Raw genomic sequence first — 19,476 nt, 5'->3', positions numbered from 1 at the left:
AAATTCCCTTTTCCCAATCCCTTATATCTAGCAATTAATTATATATCTTTAAAATATCCTTCCTAAGTAATAACTTAAAGTCAATTAAAATCTTCTATAATACATCCTAATTCTTATCCTTATCATCCAAACTTGTATTTTATTAATAATAAAATATCAATTTGATCAAATAATCTCAAAAAATTACAATTAGCATATATAAAGTAAGACTGTAATATTCTATCCCAACATCTTATTTGTAATGATGTGAATGATAAATCTTGAATTTCCTAACAAAGTTAGTTGAGTCACTATAATCATTAAGTAACAGATCTTTTTATCTATACATTAAGCAATCAAATATACTTCAATGTATATATAATTTAGTCTAGTACCAGCTTTAATACCCACCAATCAAAAAAATAGCATTAATAATGCAGTTAAGACTAAGAGAATCTTTCAGCTAAATGAACTGCTATAGAATTACCTTAAATTTCCATACCCACCAATAAAAAAATGAATTGAAACAGATGTATTCCCATATATCTATGTAATTAATTAATTAATTAGATCTTTTTGAATATCACACTTTCAAACTTACAAATTGATAATAGATAATGAATAACAGTAACCTAAAATCAAGTTAATGGTTTATAGCATACTAAATGAAACAAAATGAAGTTCTGGCAAATGAAAAAGATCAAATGGGTAACCCATTTAGAATTCTTGGAAAAAAAAATTTTGGAACCAAGCCCATAGTTTCTCTCTCGGATGTCATAACTTGGCATATGCAGCAATCACTTTATAACTTCGTCTCTCCAATGATGTCTTCCTTTCCTTTAGCTCTGTTCTTTTCTTTAAATTGTCAAAATTAAAAACGTACAAGGATTTTACCCATGCATTCACCAAAAACACTCTTCCAAGAATTTGATTTTTATGACTTCCAGCCCCAGACTTTTCCTACCCAGCAGAGATCAGCGAGCAGCCGAAACACAGGAAGTCAATCAGGTGACTCTCAGTCACTGAGCCCTTCGGGAAAAGCAGTCCATCGCTGCTCAGCCTGGACTTTAATCTTTTGCCAGAGTTTCAAAACTTTTAACAGAATTAGTTCTTTTAAACCACTACATCCCTGATCTCAAAAATTGGATGAGGATCTCTCTCTCATAAGTGGGGACTCCTCCAGCATCAGAAATCCCAAGGCCACAGACAACCGCCATCGCCTGGAGCCCCCCAGCCCCGAGACCAGATGCATGAACACTGAAACAGCCCCCTCCCTCAACAAACCACATTCTAAACAATAACTTCATCAAACTGCTCTTTCATACCACGCCAGGCATATGTCATGCTGTGCATCTCCACTGAACATTACAGGGTTAGCGTTACAAACCACGTGTCAGCGTTAAGCAAGAATCACTGCTCCAAATAGGTAGTATTCAAAATATGAGTTAGCGCTGCCACCAGTGCCTCTACTTCCCCCTTTTCCTTGATCAAATGCTCTGTGGACGGCGATTCACTAAAGGAAAAGTAGATGCACGCCACGATGCCCCCACACCTGATCACAGGAAAACCGGAAAGACCCCAGGCGGCAATAGCTGCCTGCAGTCCCAGAGTCGCCAAAGCCAAAAAAGTCCCCACACAAAAATCTTTACTGAGCCTCTTACTCAATTCATCAGCTCAGCACATTGTAAAATATACTCTTTTAACTTATCTGGATCATCATATTGGATGGTTTTGTTGAGATGTATCACTAGCATCAAGGCAGGGTTTCGGAGCCTATATCGTGCTCCCAGCTGTTTCAGTTCTGGACGCAGGGCTAAAAATCTTTTTCTCAAGTTAGCAGTATTTTTGGCAAAGTCCGGCAGAAAAAGTAATTTTGAATCCTGCCATGTTATGTTTTTTATTTCTTTGGCAGAGTTTAAAATCAGCATACCCTGTTGGAATCTTAGCACTTTAAAGCTCAACGGCCGAGGCCCCGACTGATGGTTGCCTGCATGAGCAGGAATTTTGTGGGCCCATTCAATCTCAAATGGTTGTTTGAACTTTATATGTAACATTTTAGGGATCATCTCCTCTAAAAAAGATATGGGATCTTTCCCCTCCACATTTTCAGGAAGTCCTAAAATCCTCACATTTTTCCTTCTTGATCTGTTATTGCTGTCTTTCAAGTCCCTTTCCAGTCTTTTGTCAGTTTGATTCAGGACTGCCTCCATAGCTTCCACCCTTTTCTCTATTTGATCTAATCTAGCATTAGAGATTTGGAGCTGACTAGACAGTCCTGCCACTTCCTCTTTAACTTCAGTTAGCTTAACAGAAATTTTCTCCAGCCAATCAGTAATAATAATAATAATAACAGCTTATATACCGCAATACCGTGAAGTTATATGCGGTTTACAAAGATTAAGCAAAGGTACAAATTGATTGACTTTAAGAGGGGAGGAAGAAAGAGGGTTAATAGGACAGGAAATCCATTTTTGAGGAGAGAGTGATCAATAGAACAAGTTAATCGCTATAGAGAGGAGAGAGAAGAGAGGATCAGTTGTCTAGATACTTTAGGAACAGGTGTGTTTTCAGACGTTTCCTAAATTCCTCATGAGTAGTGGGCGAAAGCAATTGTTCTAGGTCTTTACTCCATGATGCTGCTTGGTGCGAGAGAAGATGTTCATGGTGTTTTTTCAGTTTACAACCTCTCACTGGGGGGGAAACGAAGTTGGAATGTGAGCTTCTCTTGTGTCTGTTGGCTGAGAAGACAAAAAGGTCAGTTATATATTTAGGGGGCAAGTCCGTGTAGTGCTTTGAAGCAATGAAGTAATGAACTTCGGTTGATTCATTACCTCCCCTTTCTCTGATATTTCCTTAGGAAGGGGGATATTCGAGGGTGTGGGAGGGTCGTGTTTTTGCCTCTTAGGTTGAAAATCCAAATGGAATTGTTTTCCTGAAGACATTTTCAAGCAGAATGTGTTCAAATTCAGTCAAAATAATTACAGTAGAGCTGGGGAAAAAAAAAATCGGTAAGAGTGCCTGGATAGGAGGAGCAGCACATTCACATGTCCATCTTTGTTGGCATCCAAGAATTTTTAGCTCCGAATGGTGCATGAAGCTTTTATTACACTCAGCACATGTAAATAGTCTGTCTCCCAAGTAGAGCTGATGGGCATATTTTTAGACTTGCAAGCCAAATAAAGTTTTTATTACACTCAATACATATAAATGGTTTATCTACTGTATGGATCATTTTGTGACTTTTTAGATGTGAAAGCTGAATGAAGCTTTCTTACACTCAGAATATGTAAATTATTTGTACCCTGTGTGGATCATTTGGTGTCTTATTAGATGTGAAACCCGAGTAAAGCTTTTATTACACTCAGAACATGTAAATGGTTTGACTCCTGTGTGGATCCGATGGTGAATTTTTAGATGTGAAGGCCGTGTGAAGCTTTTATTACATTCAGTACATAGAAATGCTTTCCCTCCTGTGTGAATCTTCTGGTGAGCTTTTAGAGTTGAAAGCAGAATGAAGTTTTTATTACACTCAGTGCATGTAAATGGTGTGTACTCTTTATGAATCTTTTGGTGAAATTTTAAACTTGATATATGGGTGAAGCTTTTATTACACTCAGTACAGGTAAATGGTTTGTCTCCTGTGTGGATCCTCTGGTGAATGTTTAGATGTGAAAGCTGAGTAAAGCTTTTATTACATTCAGAACAGGTATATGGTTTCTCTCCTGGGTGAATCCTCTGGTGAGTTTTTAGGCTTGAAATACGAGTGAAGTTTTTATTGCATTCAGTACAAGTATATGGTTTGTACTCTTTATGAATCTTTTGGTGAACTTTTAAACTTGATATATTGGTGAAACTTTTATTACACTCAGTACAGGTAAATGGTTTATCTCCTGTGTGGATCCTCTGGTGAATTTTTACATGTGAAAGCTGAGTAAAGCTTTTATTACAATTAGAACAGGTATATGGTTTCTCTCCAGTGTGCATCCTCTGGTGAGTTTTTAGGCTTGAAATACGAGTGAAGTTTTTATTGCATTCAGTACAGTTAAATGGTTTGTGCCCTGAGTGGATCATTTTGTATCTTTTTAGATGGGAAAGCAGAGAAAAGCTTTTATTACACTCAGTACAGGTAAATGGTTTGTCTCCTGTGTTGATCATCTGGTGAATTTTTAGATGTGAAAGCCGAGTAAAGCTTCTATTACACTCAGAACAGGTATATGGTTTCTCTCCAGTGTGGATCCTTTGATGACTGTTTAGATCTGAAAGTTGAGTGAAGCTTTTATTACACTCAGTACATCTAAATGGTCTGTCTCCCATGTGGATCTTCTGATGAACTTTTAGGCTTGAAATCTGAGTAAAGCTTTTATTACACTCAGTACATGTATATGGTTTGTGCCCTGAGTGGATCATTTTGTGTCTTTTTAGATGGGAAAGCTGATTGAAGCTTTTATTACACTCAGAACATATAAATGGTTTTTCTCCTGTGTGAATCTTCTGATGAGTTTTTAGAGTTGAAAGACGAGTGAAGCTTTTATCACACTCAGTACAGGTAAATGGTTTGACCGCTGTGGGGGTGTGTTGGTGAATTTTTAGAAGTGAAAGTTGAGTGAAGCTTTTTTTACACTGAGTGAATGTAAATGGTTTCTCATTTTTATGATTGCTTTTGTGCATTTCAAGTTCTGAAGAGAAGGGGAAGCTCTTATTACTTTTAGGAAAAATTAAGCTAAAGTTCATCTTATCTACAATACATGCAAGTTCTTTGTGGTGCATTTTTCCATTCCTCTTGCCATGGTGGACTTCAGAAGTCACTTTATCACTATTATTAATTTGGAAGGGTCTCTCTTGTAGGTGTCCATCCCTTGAGTCTCCTGTAGGGTCTGCCTGCTTCTTTGATTCCTGGTTATGGTTCTGTGTGTTAATCCTTTCAGTTCCCTGGGAAACATTCTCACAGACATTTTCCGATTGTCTCTGGACTTGTTCTATTTCTACAGAATCTTCTCCTTGCTTCTTTTCTCTCTTCTTTTCGTGTGTGATCCAATGATCTTTTGGATATAAACAAAAGGTATCATGTGCTAGAAGACAGTGGCGGGTTCTAAGATGTTACGTGTGTATAATAAGGAGGACGGGTTATCTTACACTGGGGAGTTTCTATATGTGGCTTAAGAATTGGTCTGTTTCTTAATTGCAAACCATTTACAGTGGAACCTTGGTTTGCGAGCATAATTCATTCCAGAAGGATGCTCGTAAATCAAAGTGCTCGTATATCAAAGCGAGTTTCACCAGAGAAAGTAAGGGAAACTTGCTTGATTCATTCCACATCCCTCCCCCCACAAGGCCAGCAGCGCTGCTCGCTTCCACCCCACATCCCAAAAAGGCCCCACCCCCGAGGCCACTGGCGCGCTTCCACCCCACCCCCAAGAACCGGCATTGCCCGCCCACCCAAACCCTTACCCACAGGACGTGCCGGAACAGCTTGCCGCTGATCTCTGCTGGACTGGGCCTTGAGCATCTGCACATGCTCAAAGTCTTCTGGTTCCCGCTCTCTCCGAGAATCTCATTAGAACCTCAAGAGAGTGCGAAAGCCAGAAGGCCTTGAGCATGCGCAGATGCTCAAGGCCCAGCCCAGCAGATATCAGCAGCAAGCGGCAGGCTCTTCTGGAACCGGCACGTCCTGTGGGTTGGTGCTGCGTGCCGGTGCCAGATCGCGGTAAGGGTTTGGGCGGGCAGGCGATGCCGGTTCTCGGAGGGGCTCGCAAATTGAGTCAACGCTTGGTTTGCAAGGCACAATTTGAAATAAATTTTTATTGGTTTTGAAAATATAAAATACAAAAGAAAACACCAACATATCATCAGAAAATACACAAATCCAAATGTCAGAACTCCTCATCAAAACAAAAATTCTTTAGCTAAATATAGCAGACATATTATTCATCATATGGTAAAACAATCCAAACCTCAATACATCCCCTCCACCCCCCACCCCACCCCTACCCCCTTCCCTCCTAATCTAATACCAGGCTCATGTGGAGTGAGGAAGACCTCCAAGCAACATAACCAGACCATACAGTCCTATAAGGCTCCATGCGCATCCGCCGCATAGCAGTCAATTTACACATTAACTGAATCGTATCCAAACGATTAAGCAAATATTCTCGCTCAGGAACCTTAGCGGAACGCCAACAACCCGCTAAAGCCACCCTTGCTAAGGTGAGCACAAAAACAGCCAAACGATGTTCCCTGGAAGAAAACCCCAGAAAAGGCAAATTGAGTAAGCAACACTCCAGCAACAACGGAATATGCTTCCCTACAATTTGAACCAATATCTGCCCCACCATATTCCAATAGTCCCGAGCCTCAGGGCAGGACCACCAAATATGCCTAAAAGAACCTACCTGCCCACAACCCCTCCAACAGAGATCTGAAAGAGAGACCCCAAAAGAGACTAATTTTACTGGTGTCAGATACCAACGATAGTAAAGTTTATACCCATTTTCCAAAAGTAAAGAAGTGAGAGGCAAAGAAAAAAGACTTCGATAGCATAACCCCCACTCCTTATCATCCAAAACTCTTCCAATTTCCCTCTCCCAAATAGAACGATAACTATCCTCCGGATCCTCCCTCAATAATAGAGCCCGATATAAATAAGAAATCCCTCCCCTCCCAATCCCTTTCTGCAAAGCAACTTCTAATTTTGTATCCCCCAAGAGCAAGTCCCAATATGCCTGTTTATATAGAAAGGTGCTTAATTGCGCGTACGGTAACACATCAGTGTGACTAAGCCCATACTCATCCTGTAGTTGTGCAAAAGGAAGCAAAGCACCATCCTGCCAAATTTGACAAACAGTACGCAATCCTGCTCGAACCCACCTATACCGAATAGGGTCCAAACCCCCTGGAACAAAACCCTCCAGTAGGCTTATGGGAGACAAGGAAAAATGTCTACGCTCCGGAAACATCTTTCGCCTTAACTGATACCAAGTATTTAAAATTACTCTCAAAAAAGGGTTATCTATTTTCAAATGTGCCCTTAAGATGGAAATTGGAGCCCACGGAAGCCTCCACAGCGATATATCAGGCAAACAAGCCTGTTCCAAATACATCCAAAGACGGTCTTCATAGCCAATCCATGCAGCAACTGCTTGTAATAAAGCCGCTTGATAGTAAAGGCGGAAATTAGGGACTCCCATCCCTCCCTGCTGTTTACGCTGATATAAAAGAGCTCTCCGTACCCGTGGAGGTTTACGTTTCCAAATGTAAGCAAACACTTTACGATTCAATAAGCGAAAATACCCCATCGGTATCTCAATTGGTAAAGCCATAAATAAAAATAAAAGCTTCGGAAGCAACATCATCTTAACAGCTGCTATACGACCCATCCACCCAATAGTCATACCTTCCCATTTATCCAAATCTTGAAAGAGTCGTTGCTGCAATGGAGGGAAATTAACCGCAAATAACGAATCTGGGCAAGCTGTCAATTGCACTCCCAAATATTTAAGAGATTTCTTCGCCCAGCGAAAAGCATATTGATCCTGAAGCAACTGAACCTGAACAGATGAGAGATTAACATTAAGAATTTCAGACTTATCCATATTTACCCGAAATCCAGAAACCCGCCCATAATCATCCAAAGCCTGAATCAAATACGGTAAGGAATCCATAGGATTCCGCAAAAACAAAAGAACATCATCCGCAAACAGCAAAATCTTATAAGACTGGTCATCCACTACCAACCCCTGAATATGGCCATGCTGCCGTATCAAACATGCAAAAGGTTCCATTGCCAAAGCAAACAGCAAGGGCGATAAAGGGCAACCCTGCCTTGTTCCCCGACCCAATTCTATAGGGTCCGTAAAAAACCCATTGATCTTAAAGCTAGCTAATGGAGCCCTATATAACAATCGAAGCCAAAAAAGAAACTTTTCATCAAACCCTAACTTACACATAACACCAAACAGAAAACCCCAAGCCACCCGATCAAAAGCTTTCTCAGCGTCCAAAGAAAGCAGTATCGTTGGAACATTATAACGAGTTGCATGCCAAATCAAGTGGAGGGAAGTTTTAATATTATCAAACACTTGGCGTTTACAAATAAAGCCTGCCTGTTCCACCTTTATCAAAGTCGGTATCACACGCTGTAATCGCTGCGCCAAAATTTTTGTAAAGATTTTATAATCAGAATTCAATAATGATATAGGCCGATAAGAACCACAATCCTCACTATCCTTATTTGGTTTTAATAACAATGTCACAGCTGCCAAACGCCAAGAAGCCGGTAAAATAGATTCCTCTTCAAAAGCATTAAAGACCCGAACCAGTACTGGGGCAACAATTCCCTGAAACCTCTTATAAAAAACATTTGTAAAACCATCCAATCCCGGTGAAGAACCCACCGGCAAAGCCTCAATCGCCTCCCGAACTTCATCAAGGGTGATAGGTAAGGAAAGCTGACAGGCCTCTCCACCATTCAGAGACGGCAGCTGCACCTTATCCAGAAATCCCTCAATCTCACCTACCGACACATCAGCAGCCTGGCCATAGAGAGAGGCATAATAATCCCTAAACTCATATCCAATGTCCATAGAGCCTGTAACCCGACGACCCTCACCAGTTCTTATAGCGGGGATAAAATTACGATAAACCTTTTTTTTAAGTTTATGGGCCAAAATGCGACTGGATTTATTGCCAAATTCAAAAAAGGTTTGCTGGACCGCTTGCAAAGCACTCCGTATCTCCTCTAATTCCAACGCCCTAAGTTGAATTCGCAATGCCTGCAACCTCTCTCGTTCCTGAGACGTTAATTCCACACGTTTCTCCCTCCTCTCCAACACCTGAATCTCCCCTCGAAGCGAGCATTCCACACTCGTCTTCACTCTACGCTCTCGTACAGTCAAACCTATCACCTGACCCCTAATTACTGCTTTAAAAGCTTCCCACAATAACCCCGGTGAAATCCCATCCAGATCATTAAACTCTAAATATTCCATCATAGCCTTGCCCAGCCATTCAACATTCACAGGATTTAGCAAAAGCCCAGCAGGAAAACGCCAAGGCGGACGTGAGCGCCTTTCTCCACTCCGCTCCAAAATTAAAAGCACTGGCGAGTGATCAGATAATGTACTTGATTCTATAGAACATCGCCTCAAACGCGACACTAAGCCCTCTTCACCCAGCCACAAATCTATCCTAGAGGCCGTATTATGTACTGAAGAAAAATAAGTATAATCCCTCACCGTGGGATTCGCTTTCCGCCAGAAATCACATAAATCCCAGTGACACAAAAGAGATCGTAAACTCTTCCTCTCCATCTTTCCATAACGCACACCAGGGGCAGAATTATCAACCAAAGGATCCAAAGTGAGATTAAAATCCCCCCCCATCACTAACGTTCCTTCCACACAAGTCTGAATTCGAGCCTCTAGCCTACTAAAAAAGCGACTTTGATGTTCATTGGGAGCGTAGACATTGACCAATGTATACCAGTCTCCATCCATTTGAGCTACCAAAATTAGATAACGACCTTCCCCATCCCGAATGACCCGCTTGCACACTGTGTGAACCGTACTCGCAATCAAGATCCCCACCCCCTTACTTTTCTTATCAGCCTTATTAGAAGCTAAATAAATTCCTGAAAAAAAAGGATTATGCAATAAATGTTCATGACGTGAACGGAGATGCGTCTCTTGCAAAAAAAGAACCTGAGGTCTCAATCTTCGAGCCTCCCTAAATAAATGCCGTCGCTTATACGCTGTATTTAGGCCTCGCACATTCAACGTGAGAAGTCTAAACTCTGGAACAGACATCCAATCGAATTAACATCCATAGCTGCTTATAACGCCAAAGAACTCCACCTCCACTAGCCCCAGAGGTCTCCCCACTCCACAGCTGCCACCATAAAACAAAACAACAGCCAACAATCCCTTCCCACCCCAAACCCATCCCCTTCTCCTCCCATCCCTCCACCCCCCCAAACTCCATACCCAGGCCTATCCCCAACTGAAAGACCTAGGTCCAAGGAAGAAGAAAGAACTACCGCAAACCCCACTCATATAAAACCCAAAATTCCCAACATTCCCAAGCATTCACATCCAAATCCCTCCCAAAACACCCCCTTCCTCAAAAGCATAGCAATCCAGCAACAACACAATCCCCAATCATATCCCAAAAGGAGGTTCCCCAAATAAAATCACATCCCCACCTACCCAATACACCTGGGAAAACCCCATATAACCCCCCAACCACACCCCTTCCCAGCAGCCCAACCGACCAAACAGAACATAAATACTCTCCCCAGTAACCCCTCTTATTTTGGATACACAGAGCCCCTGAAAAAAACCAAATCCCACACATATCTCCAGGTTATAATATCAGGGTCCAGCAACCAAACTGGCCGCTTCCCCCGGCGAATTTCTCGTAAGACGACCCCCCATCCGGGCGACCCTTTGCCAACGGGGTCGCTGGGGACGTTCACCCAACACAGGAGCCTGTCCCAGCCGACTACTGGATGATGATATCTCTCCAGTGAATTGAACCGAAGGGAAAATTTGAGCTGCATCCTCCAATGAGCGCACTGTGCGTAATCTTCCTTCTAAATAGAACAATAACGCAAAAGGATATTGCCAACGATATTTAATAGATCGCTCCTTCAGATAGCGAAGTACTGGACGCAACTCCGCTCGACGTCTCAATGTCACAGCCGCCAAATCTTGATATATCTCAATGTCGAAAGAGTCCAATTTCAAATTAGGCTGTGCCCGAGCTGCTCGCATGACCGCCTCTTTAGTTTTAAAGTCCACAAAGCAAGCTATTATGTCACGGGGTTTGTTCCCCCTTGGCGCCATCAATGCTCTATGTGCACGTTCCAAATGAATCTCATCAGGAGCCATGACCACCGTATCTGTTGACAATAGCATGCTAGCCACCTGCTGCACCACTCTCTCACTATTAACATATTCCGCCAGCTCAGGCACACCTCGAATCCGCAAGTTAGAGCGCCTTCCACGATTCTCCAAGTCCTCCAACTTATCAAGCACAAAGGTTTGGTGCGCCTGTAAATCCTTCGTTTTAGTATCCAAGTCCAGCAAATGCTCTTGATGTTGTTCTAATCCCTCCTCCGTCTCAGCCACCCTATGACCCAGCTCCGCAATCTCACCTCTCAGGTCTGTTGCCAGGGTCGATAATTCAGTACGAACAGATTTGATATCAGTATGAATGTCCTGAAGCATTAACTTTAATTCTGCCAAAGTCTCCACTGCCGAGGGCCTCCCCTCCTCTCCAGCCGCAACAGAGATTACCTCCATAGGCCCCGCTGCACTTCCTGTCTCCGCAGCCGCCATTTTAAGCCTGCCCCCGTCATGCGGGAGAAAAGAGTAGTCCTGCAAAGTTTTTTTCGGCTGTCCCGCCATCAAGCTCAGTAAGGGATCGCTCGTTGCTCACAGGTTCCAAAATAAGTACTTCGGGTGTAAAACACGCAGCGAAAATGCCGGGAAAATGCTAAATTATCGCCGGGGTTTGCGGAGCACCCACCTTAGCCGACCATTCGTGTCGGTGACGTCGCAAGGCACAATTTGCAAGAGTGTTTTGCTCGTCTTGCAAAACACTCACAAACTGCACTACTCGCAAACCAAAGTTTGACTGTATTTATTTATTTTAAAAGTTTATCTCCTGCCTACTACCAAGGCGAGTTAAAAATCGTGTACATAAAATTTGCGCATAGCAGATAACAGCAGATACTATTCTATAATCAGCAATTAAAAATAACCCACAAAGTTAAATTTCAAATAGTAAAATTGAGGTAATACTTTTTTTTTTTTTAATAAGTCTTCAATTATTAAACAAAGGAAGCCTGTACAAATAAATGTGTTTTAAGCATTTTACAAAATTGATCAGTACATTTTCCACAAACGTAAACTGCCTGGCAACTGATTCCATACTTCTCAACCTGTAACACTGCATTTATCGATCTTAAAATTCCTGTTAGGCACAAACACTGACAGTGCTTGCTTTAAGTACATTGGTGTTTGCCCATGCAACCTTATACCTGCCTTTCCAACTGTAATCCTGTCCTTACCCCTCTCTTCGAGTCACTTCATTGGCTCCCTATCCGTTTACACATACAGTTCAAGGGTGAAAGCAAAAGCTAGAAGGATGCTAGGTTGCATAGGGAGAGGCATGGCCAGTAAGAAAAAGGAGGTATTGATGCCCCTGTATAAGACTTTGGTGAGACCTCATTTAGAATATTGTGTACAATTCTGGAGGCCACACCTTCAAAAAGATATAAAAAGGATGGAGTCGGTCCAGAGGAAGGCTACTAAAATGGTGCGTGGTCTTCGTGATAAGGCGTATGGGGACGGACTTAAAGGTCTCAATCTGTATACTTTGGAGGAAAGGCAGGAGAGGGGAGATATGATAGAGACATTTAAATACTTGCGTGCTGTAAATACTTATGAGTCAATTCTCTTTCATTTGAAAGGAAGCTCTGGGATGAAAGGGCATAGGATGAAGTTAAGAGGCGATAGGCTCTGGAGTAATCTGAGGAAATACTTTTTTACGGAAAGGGTGTTAGATGCGTGGAACAGTCTCCCAGAAGAGTGGTGGAGACAGAGACTGTGTCTGAATTCAAGAGGGCCTGGGATAGGCACGTAGAATCTCTTGGAGAGGCAAAGAGATAATGGTTACTATGGATGGGCAGACTGGATGGGCCATTTGGCCTTTATCTGCCATCATGTTTCTATTGACCTATTTCTATGTGGTTTTGATGAAGAGGTTACCTTTACAAGCAGATATTACATTGGTCTCTGGGCACCAGAAAAGGAACTAATACCCATCTGTATAAAGACAATGTACTGGCCCAGAAGTTTATATTAAAGAATTGGAGACAGCTACAGTCGCCCTCAATTACACTTTGGAGAAATGAGGTTTACTAGCTGATAAAATGGAACAGCTGGATAAAAAAAAAATGGGATCTCCAAGAACATGGAGAACATTGAAAAAATTTGGATGCCAATATGGGAGAAACTTCCACAAAGAGCCTGCAACTATATGTTAAATGTGTGACTAAGCGCTGATGGGAATTTGGGGGAAGACGATCCTTGTTCAATTTTCTGTACTAGAAGTAGGAGGTCACTGTGAAGGGATAAAAATAAAGGACATATCTTCACATAAAATGGATCTTTGCCCCTCATATAAAGATCCGAGTATCTCTCGCATGCTCAGATAAAGACGAGCCAAGTTTGGAACAACTCCCCCCTTCATCTCAGCAGTTTTACCCCCGTCCGTCTTATTACTACACTCACCTGAGCAGCTGCTTCTCCCAGGTTCTCTTTCCTCTGATCCTGGCTCTTCCCTGATGTATGGCTCTTCGCCCCGTTCAATGTGGGATATAATATCAGGAGTGACGGGAGGAGAGCCTGTTCCTGGGGAAAGAAAACCGCATTAGGTCTCCCAAAAGTATATAGTGTTGGATTCCCTGAAATTCAAGACTTAACACAATTTCCAGCCTAAAGAATTTCACCAAAAACAAATAGGCAGAGATTCCCAAGACACTAAAAAAACTATTCCCATTACTAAAAGAACTCACAGACACTAAACCCTACCTGGCCAATAACGACACCCCTCCACTCTCAGCTACTCTTTTAGCTGAATACTTCAAAAACACAACTGCCAGGACTACATTCTCTGGAACCCCTACTCACCTAGAAGAGATCACATTGCCCCCCCCCACAGAAAAAGAATCAGTTGCAGCAGACAGAACCTGGTTCCACTTCTCCACTATACAATGGTCAGACCTTAACAAACTCTATAAAAAATACAGCAACGCAGCCTGTGACCTCAACCACTGCCCACCATACCTGTTAAAAACCTTCAGTTCCTTTATTCCACACCCTCCTCTTAAAATGTATACAAACCTTGAAAAGACGGCCTTTTCCAGCAAGACCTCAGCAAAATCATCGTCACCCCGATCCTAAAACTAAACTAAACCTTAAGTTTGTATACCGCATCATCTCCATAACGATAGAGCTTGGCACGGTTTACAGGTAATTCAATAAATGAGGGAAAGACATAATAAGAAATTTGAGGTTATGAAGAGGATAGCTAGTGTTACATTTTAAATAGATAGCTTTACATTTTGGGAAAAAAGCCAGGTTTTCAGATGCTTTCGGAATAATTGGAATGAGCCTAGGTTCTGCAGCGGGGCAGGGAGGTTATTCCAAAGCTCAGTGAATTTGAAGAAAAGGGATTTCCCTAATTTACCTGCATACATGACGCCTTTTAACGAGGGGAAAGATAGTTTGAGTATGTGGGTGGATCTGGTAGTGTCAGGTCTCGTCGAAGAATTCCAGGATAGTGGGATTAGGGGAGGAAGATTGCCATATAGGATCTTGAAAATTAGGCAGGTCCATTTAAAGTGAATCCTAGAAATCACTGGAAGCCAGTGAAGTTTTGACAGAAGCGGGGAAACATGATCGAATTTGCTTTTTGCAAAGATCAACCTAGCCGCAGTGTTCTGGATCCGCTAAATTCTTTGAAGATTCTTCTTGGTTAGACTTAGATAGATGGAATTACAATAGTCCAGTCTGGAAAGAATGATCGATTGTACAAGGACAGCAAAATGTTGTTGGCGGAAACAGGATCTCACTTTCCTCAACATGTAAAGACTCTCTGCGGCGGTTTAGGCCCTATGGGGGAATGGGTTTCCGTTGACTTGGGCGTCGGTGCAGTTTGTGTACTGGGGACTTTGATGACCATGCAGGTTCCCCGTTTGTGTCGTCTTAATGTGGATAAGCTTCAACAACAGATGGAGCTCTTGCTGGAAACATGGAGGGCATTGCCCCTTTCTCTGATGGGGCGCATTTGTTTGGTTAAGATGTTCATCTTTCCCAAATGGCTGTATGTTCTGCAGACTCTGCCGTTATGCTCCCTGAAGAAAGATTTATGCATTCTTTATAAAGGGGTTACTCATTTTTGTTGGGCGGCCAAGAAACCGAAATTGCATATGTCTCAGTTGCTGGGGAATTGGCATGGGGGGATTAGGATTACCGGATGTGCGAATTTATAATTATGCATGTTTGCTTCGTCATTTGGGAGATTGGGTGAATATGACCAGCAATTACACCCCTCTTTTGATGGAACGTGAGTTTTTTGCTCCCTATGATGTGTTCGCGTTACTACATAGTCCTCCTTCTATCCAATCCAGTGTGTTATTTAGCGCATTGCAAGTGGCCTGGGATTGGCTTGTGCATGCCTTGGGAGGGGATCCGACAGTCACTGATCTCTTGCCCTTGCGGGGTAACCCGGCCTTTCCACCAGGACAGGAATCCAGAAAGTAATTGTCCTGGGGAGCGAAAGGAGTTACAAGTTTAGAACATATTTTGGGGGATGATGGGGAGCTGTTGATATGTGCAGATTTGCTAGCAAAGGTGGGGGAGACCTGGGGAGCACAGTTCGTATGTCATCAAGTAAAACACTATGTGGGATCCCTCGACAGAGCACCGAAAAGGTGGTTGACCGCTGGAATAATCTTCCACAACAGGTAATTGAGGCCAGCAGCGTGCCAGATTTTAAAAAAAGATGGGATTGGCATGTGGGATCTCTTCATGGAGGTAGTTAGAGGGTGGGCCATTAGTGTGGGCAGACTAGATGGGCCATGGCCATTTTCTGCCATCATGTTCTATGTTTCTAAATGTATTCTTCAGTGCTTGACGGTTCCGGACCCTCCGACTTATTGGCATTGGCGGAACCAATTGCATCAGTTGGTCATCTGGGAGGCACGAGATGCTGGAGGGGCTAGGAAGCGAAAAATGTTGTTCTTGAATATCTGGGAGCCTTATCTGCAAGTCTTGCATCCCAAGGGCCGCAGTGCGGTCTTAAGATGGGTGTCCTAATTTAGGTGTTTAGTTAGTCGGGTTGGGAGAGTATTGGTGAGTACTGGTGGGGCGAGGTGGAGAGTACCATTGGGGGGAGGGGAGGGGAGGGGAAATGTGGGGTATTGAAAGGTTCTGGCAATTAGTCAAGGATAGGATAAGTGGGCTTAGGTGGGGTGAGGGGGTGGTGTGGCATCTTCGGGGCTCATAAGAGTCCAGGGTCTTGGAGTGTCTTTCCGCCCTCATTAATCTCACTCACCCTATGTAGAGTAAGAAGGGGGGGGGGAGTTTGGTTGATGTTACTCTTCTATTGTACATTGTTCTATTATTGTATATGATGCATCATTATTTGTACTGTGCACCTTTGGGGTGTCCTGGTGTTGTGTTTGAACCTAAAAAACATTTTTTTACCAGAGAGTTGAGATGATCATTAAAGGAAAATGTAGAGTCAATAATGACTCTTTACTTGAGAATTCAATCTGCAGTGTGGGACCAGAAGGTAGTGGAATGAGCGTGGGTAACTGATCTAATTTTGGGCCAAGCCAGATTGGTTTTGTTTTGGACTCATTCAGCTTCATTTGTACAGAGAGGGCCCAAGATTGGAGTTTCATTATGCAAAGACCCCAAAGGAGCAACAGATCAACCATCCAACTACAGACCCATAGCCTCAATACCACTTTATGTCAAGCTAATGGAAGGCCACATAGCTAAACTCCTCACTAACTACCTAGAAAACCACAACTTACTCCACACTACAAAGTCTGGTTTCAGAACCAATTTCAGCACAGAGACACTACTGGGATCCCTCCTGGATACAGCTAGACAACACCTCAGCACAGGCAGAAAAATGCTGATTATACAACTAGACCACGACATCCTACTACTAATACTAGATTCAATAGGAATCACAGGTAAGGTACACAAGCATCCCTCGGCACCTGCCTAGACAAATTAGGCCTACCCTCCTATAGCTATGCAGACAACATCACCATTCTCCTTCCTTTTGATCAACCAGCGCCCTTCATGACAAGACACACTACATAGACCACTAGAAACAGTAGCAACATGGATGAAAGAGCACAAACTGAAACTGAATCCTGACAAAACAAAATTCATCCTCCTCAAAAATAACAAAACCCCAACCATAACAAACCTAGTAATAAACTCAATCACATACACCATTCAACCTACTCTAACTTCTAGGAATGCTGATAGACAGAGGCCACAAATCAACAAAACAATACAGAAATCATTCGCAGTCATGAGAAACCTAAGGCAAGTTCGAAAATTCTTCAACAGAAAACAATTCCAGCTCATGGTCCAGTCCCTAGTCCTGGGTCTTCTAGACTACTGCAACATCCTCTGTCTCCCCTGCCCCGCAACCATGATAAAACAACTACAAACAGTACAAAATACAGCTCTGAGACTTATCTACTCACTGAGGAAACATGACCACATCACAGCGGCTTACCTCGATTCACACTGGCTCCCAATACAAGAAAGAATACTATTCAAATTCTACTGTCAGCTATTTAAGACCATAAACGGAGACTGCCCAGCCTACTTGAACAACCGACTAATCCAAACAACCACAACCAGACATAGGAGAACCCACACTCCATTCACGCACCCTCCAATCAGAAACGTCAAACGAAAAAAAAATGTAAGAACATAAGAATTGCCGCTGCTGGGTCCAGAGAAGAGCGACTAAGATGGTTAAGGGGCTGGAGGAGCTGCCATACAGCGAAAGATTAGAGAAACTGGGCCTCTTCTCCCTCGAACAGAGGAGATTGAGAGGGGACATGATCGAAACATTCAAGGTACTGAAGGGGATAGACTTAGTAGATAAGGACAGGTTGTTCACCCTCTCCAAGGTAGGGAGAACAAGAGGGCACTTTCTAAAGTTGAAAGGGGATAGATTCCGTATAAACGTAAGGAAGTTCTTCTTCACCCAGAGAGTGGTAGAAAGCTGGAACGCTCTTACAGAGGCTGTTATAGGGGAAAACATCCTCCAAGGATTCAAGGCAAAGTTAGACAAGTTTCTGCTGCACAAGAACGTGCGCTGGTAGGGCTAGTCTCAGTTAGGGTGCTGGTCTTAGACCAGAGGGCCGCTGCGTGAGCGGACTGCTAGGCATGATGGTCTGACTCAGCAGTGGCAATTATTATGTTCATCATGCCCAGTAATCCACTCATGCGGCGGCCCTCTGGTCTCCTGGCCACTCAAGCAGCAATTCTCCAATTTACTGATCACGACCCCAGACTACAAAACCTTCAGAAAAGAAATTAAAACCTTGCTATTCAAGAAATCCTTAAAGACAAACTAACACAGGAAGAATCATCTCAATCCCCAATAGCAACCCGCTCCACTCCATAACTCCTTATGTATTCCTAAATGTCCAAATAACTCCTTATGTAATCCGCCTTGAACCACAAGGTAATGGCGGAATAGAAATCACTAATGTAATGTATATTGAAAATAAAATCATTTTACCTACTGTCGATCCTCTGCAGGCTACTGTAATTAGCTTTAAAGGTGAGACCGGGAGGCCAGGGAGGAAGCTGGAGAACGCTAGAGAGAAGGGGGAAACATGCAGGCCTTTGGCGAATCGGGCAGCGCTGGTTCTACATAACATTATTTTTGAGCATTATTATACTGTATATTTTTTTGCTGTGTGATTTTATTGTTGTTGTTCTTCTTTCCCCATTTGCTTTTCAGCTTTATAAGGATGTCTCAATACAGCTATATAAAAATTATCCCTTACCCAATGAGATCAGGGTTTGATAAGTCTCCTTTATCACCTCCCTGTAAAGTTCCTTCTGCTCTTCATTTAAATATCCCCACTCCTCTTGGGAGAAAGAAACTGCGATGTCCTCAAAAGTGACCTGCATTTGAAATACAAAACAGAAAGCACTCTCAGCATCTTCTGAATCACATCCATCAAACAACTTTCCAGTGCTGGTGCTTGGGAAAGTTTGACGAGTGTATATAATCTAGGATCAAATAAGACACAGTCCTAGAACAAGGTTATATTTCAGAGAATTGCTAAGTAGTGGAGAAAGAGTGCCGCTAAATCAGAAGATTAAGTACTTACCTCAATAATCTTCTTTCTAGTTCAGGCACATCATTTCTGAATCTCCAGGTAGCCAATCTATTCCTGCGAGAATTTGTGTAGGGAGCATCATTAGCATTTTCTTCGCTCCACCTCCCATCTCTCTGGGCTGTCCTCCAACTCCCCAGTTCGTATCAAAGCAGATGGTCAGCCCTAGAGAGAAAACATAAGAGGGAGGGGTATGGGGATACTCCCCGAGAGACATGTCTGTTCTGCTCATATCATAAGAATATATAATGACTGAAACTGAAAACACATGAACCTATTACAACACATAAAAATAAACAAGTCACCTACCAGAATGCAACCTGTACTAACCGTTTTGAAATAAAGGGGGTATTCCCTGGGTACATTAAAGTAGTAGTAAGTTTCCCCATCCATATCCTTACTGGATAAAGGAAAGAAATGAGATATCAGGTCATACTGGCATGGCTCAGGCAGAAAGAAGGCTAAAGAACAGCTGACAGGGCAGGCCTCAGGAAAGATGTGCCTGTCTACTAGAAAGAAAATTAATTGAGGTAAATACT

General features: G+C 42.6%; 1 protein-coding gene across 2 annotated transcripts; it reads right to left on the bottom strand.

Moving 5' to 3' along the window:
- Positions 1-2,660: 2,660 nt before the first annotated feature.
- LOC117355660 (gastrula zinc finger protein XlCGF26.1-like) lies at positions 2,661-18,995 on the bottom strand. 2 transcript variants are annotated; one of them, XR_004538427.1, is made up of 5 exons: positions 18,932-18,995; positions 18,602-18,722; positions 13,272-13,391; positions 2,811-5,018; positions 2,661-2,717 (listed from the first exon to the last, which is right to left on the bottom strand). XR_004538427.1 is itself a non-coding variant. In XM_033934558.1 (4 exons), the coding sequence occupies exon 4, from the start codon at positions 4,744-4,746 to the stop codon at positions 3,271-3,273; it is 1,476 nt and encodes a 491-aa protein (XP_033790449.1). In that variant the 5' UTR covers positions 4,747-5,018; positions 13,272-13,391; positions 18,602-18,722; positions 18,932-18,995; the 3' UTR covers positions 2,665-3,270. The 2 variants fall into 2 exon arrangements, 1 of the variants encoding a protein (XP_033790449.1); XM_033934558.1 differs by having other exon boundaries at positions 2,665-5,018.
- Between the last annotated feature and the right edge of the window lie 481 nt (positions 18,996-19,476).

This window comes from Geotrypetes seraphini, chromosome 2 (genome assembly GCF_902459505.1).
Source record: "Geotrypetes seraphini chromosome 2, aGeoSer1.1, whole genome shotgun sequence".
Lineage (NCBI taxonomy): Eukaryota > Metazoa > Chordata > Amphibia > Gymnophiona > Dermophiidae > Geotrypetes > Geotrypetes seraphini.
This window is presented reverse-complemented; position numbering and strand designations above follow the sequence as displayed.

What these genes read in the sequence shown, in the direction of transcription:
- LOC117355660 (XM_033934558.1), bottom strand. Translation starts at nt 4,746, where the DNA reads ATGCACCACAAAGAACTTGCATGTATTGTAGATAAGATGAACTTTAGC.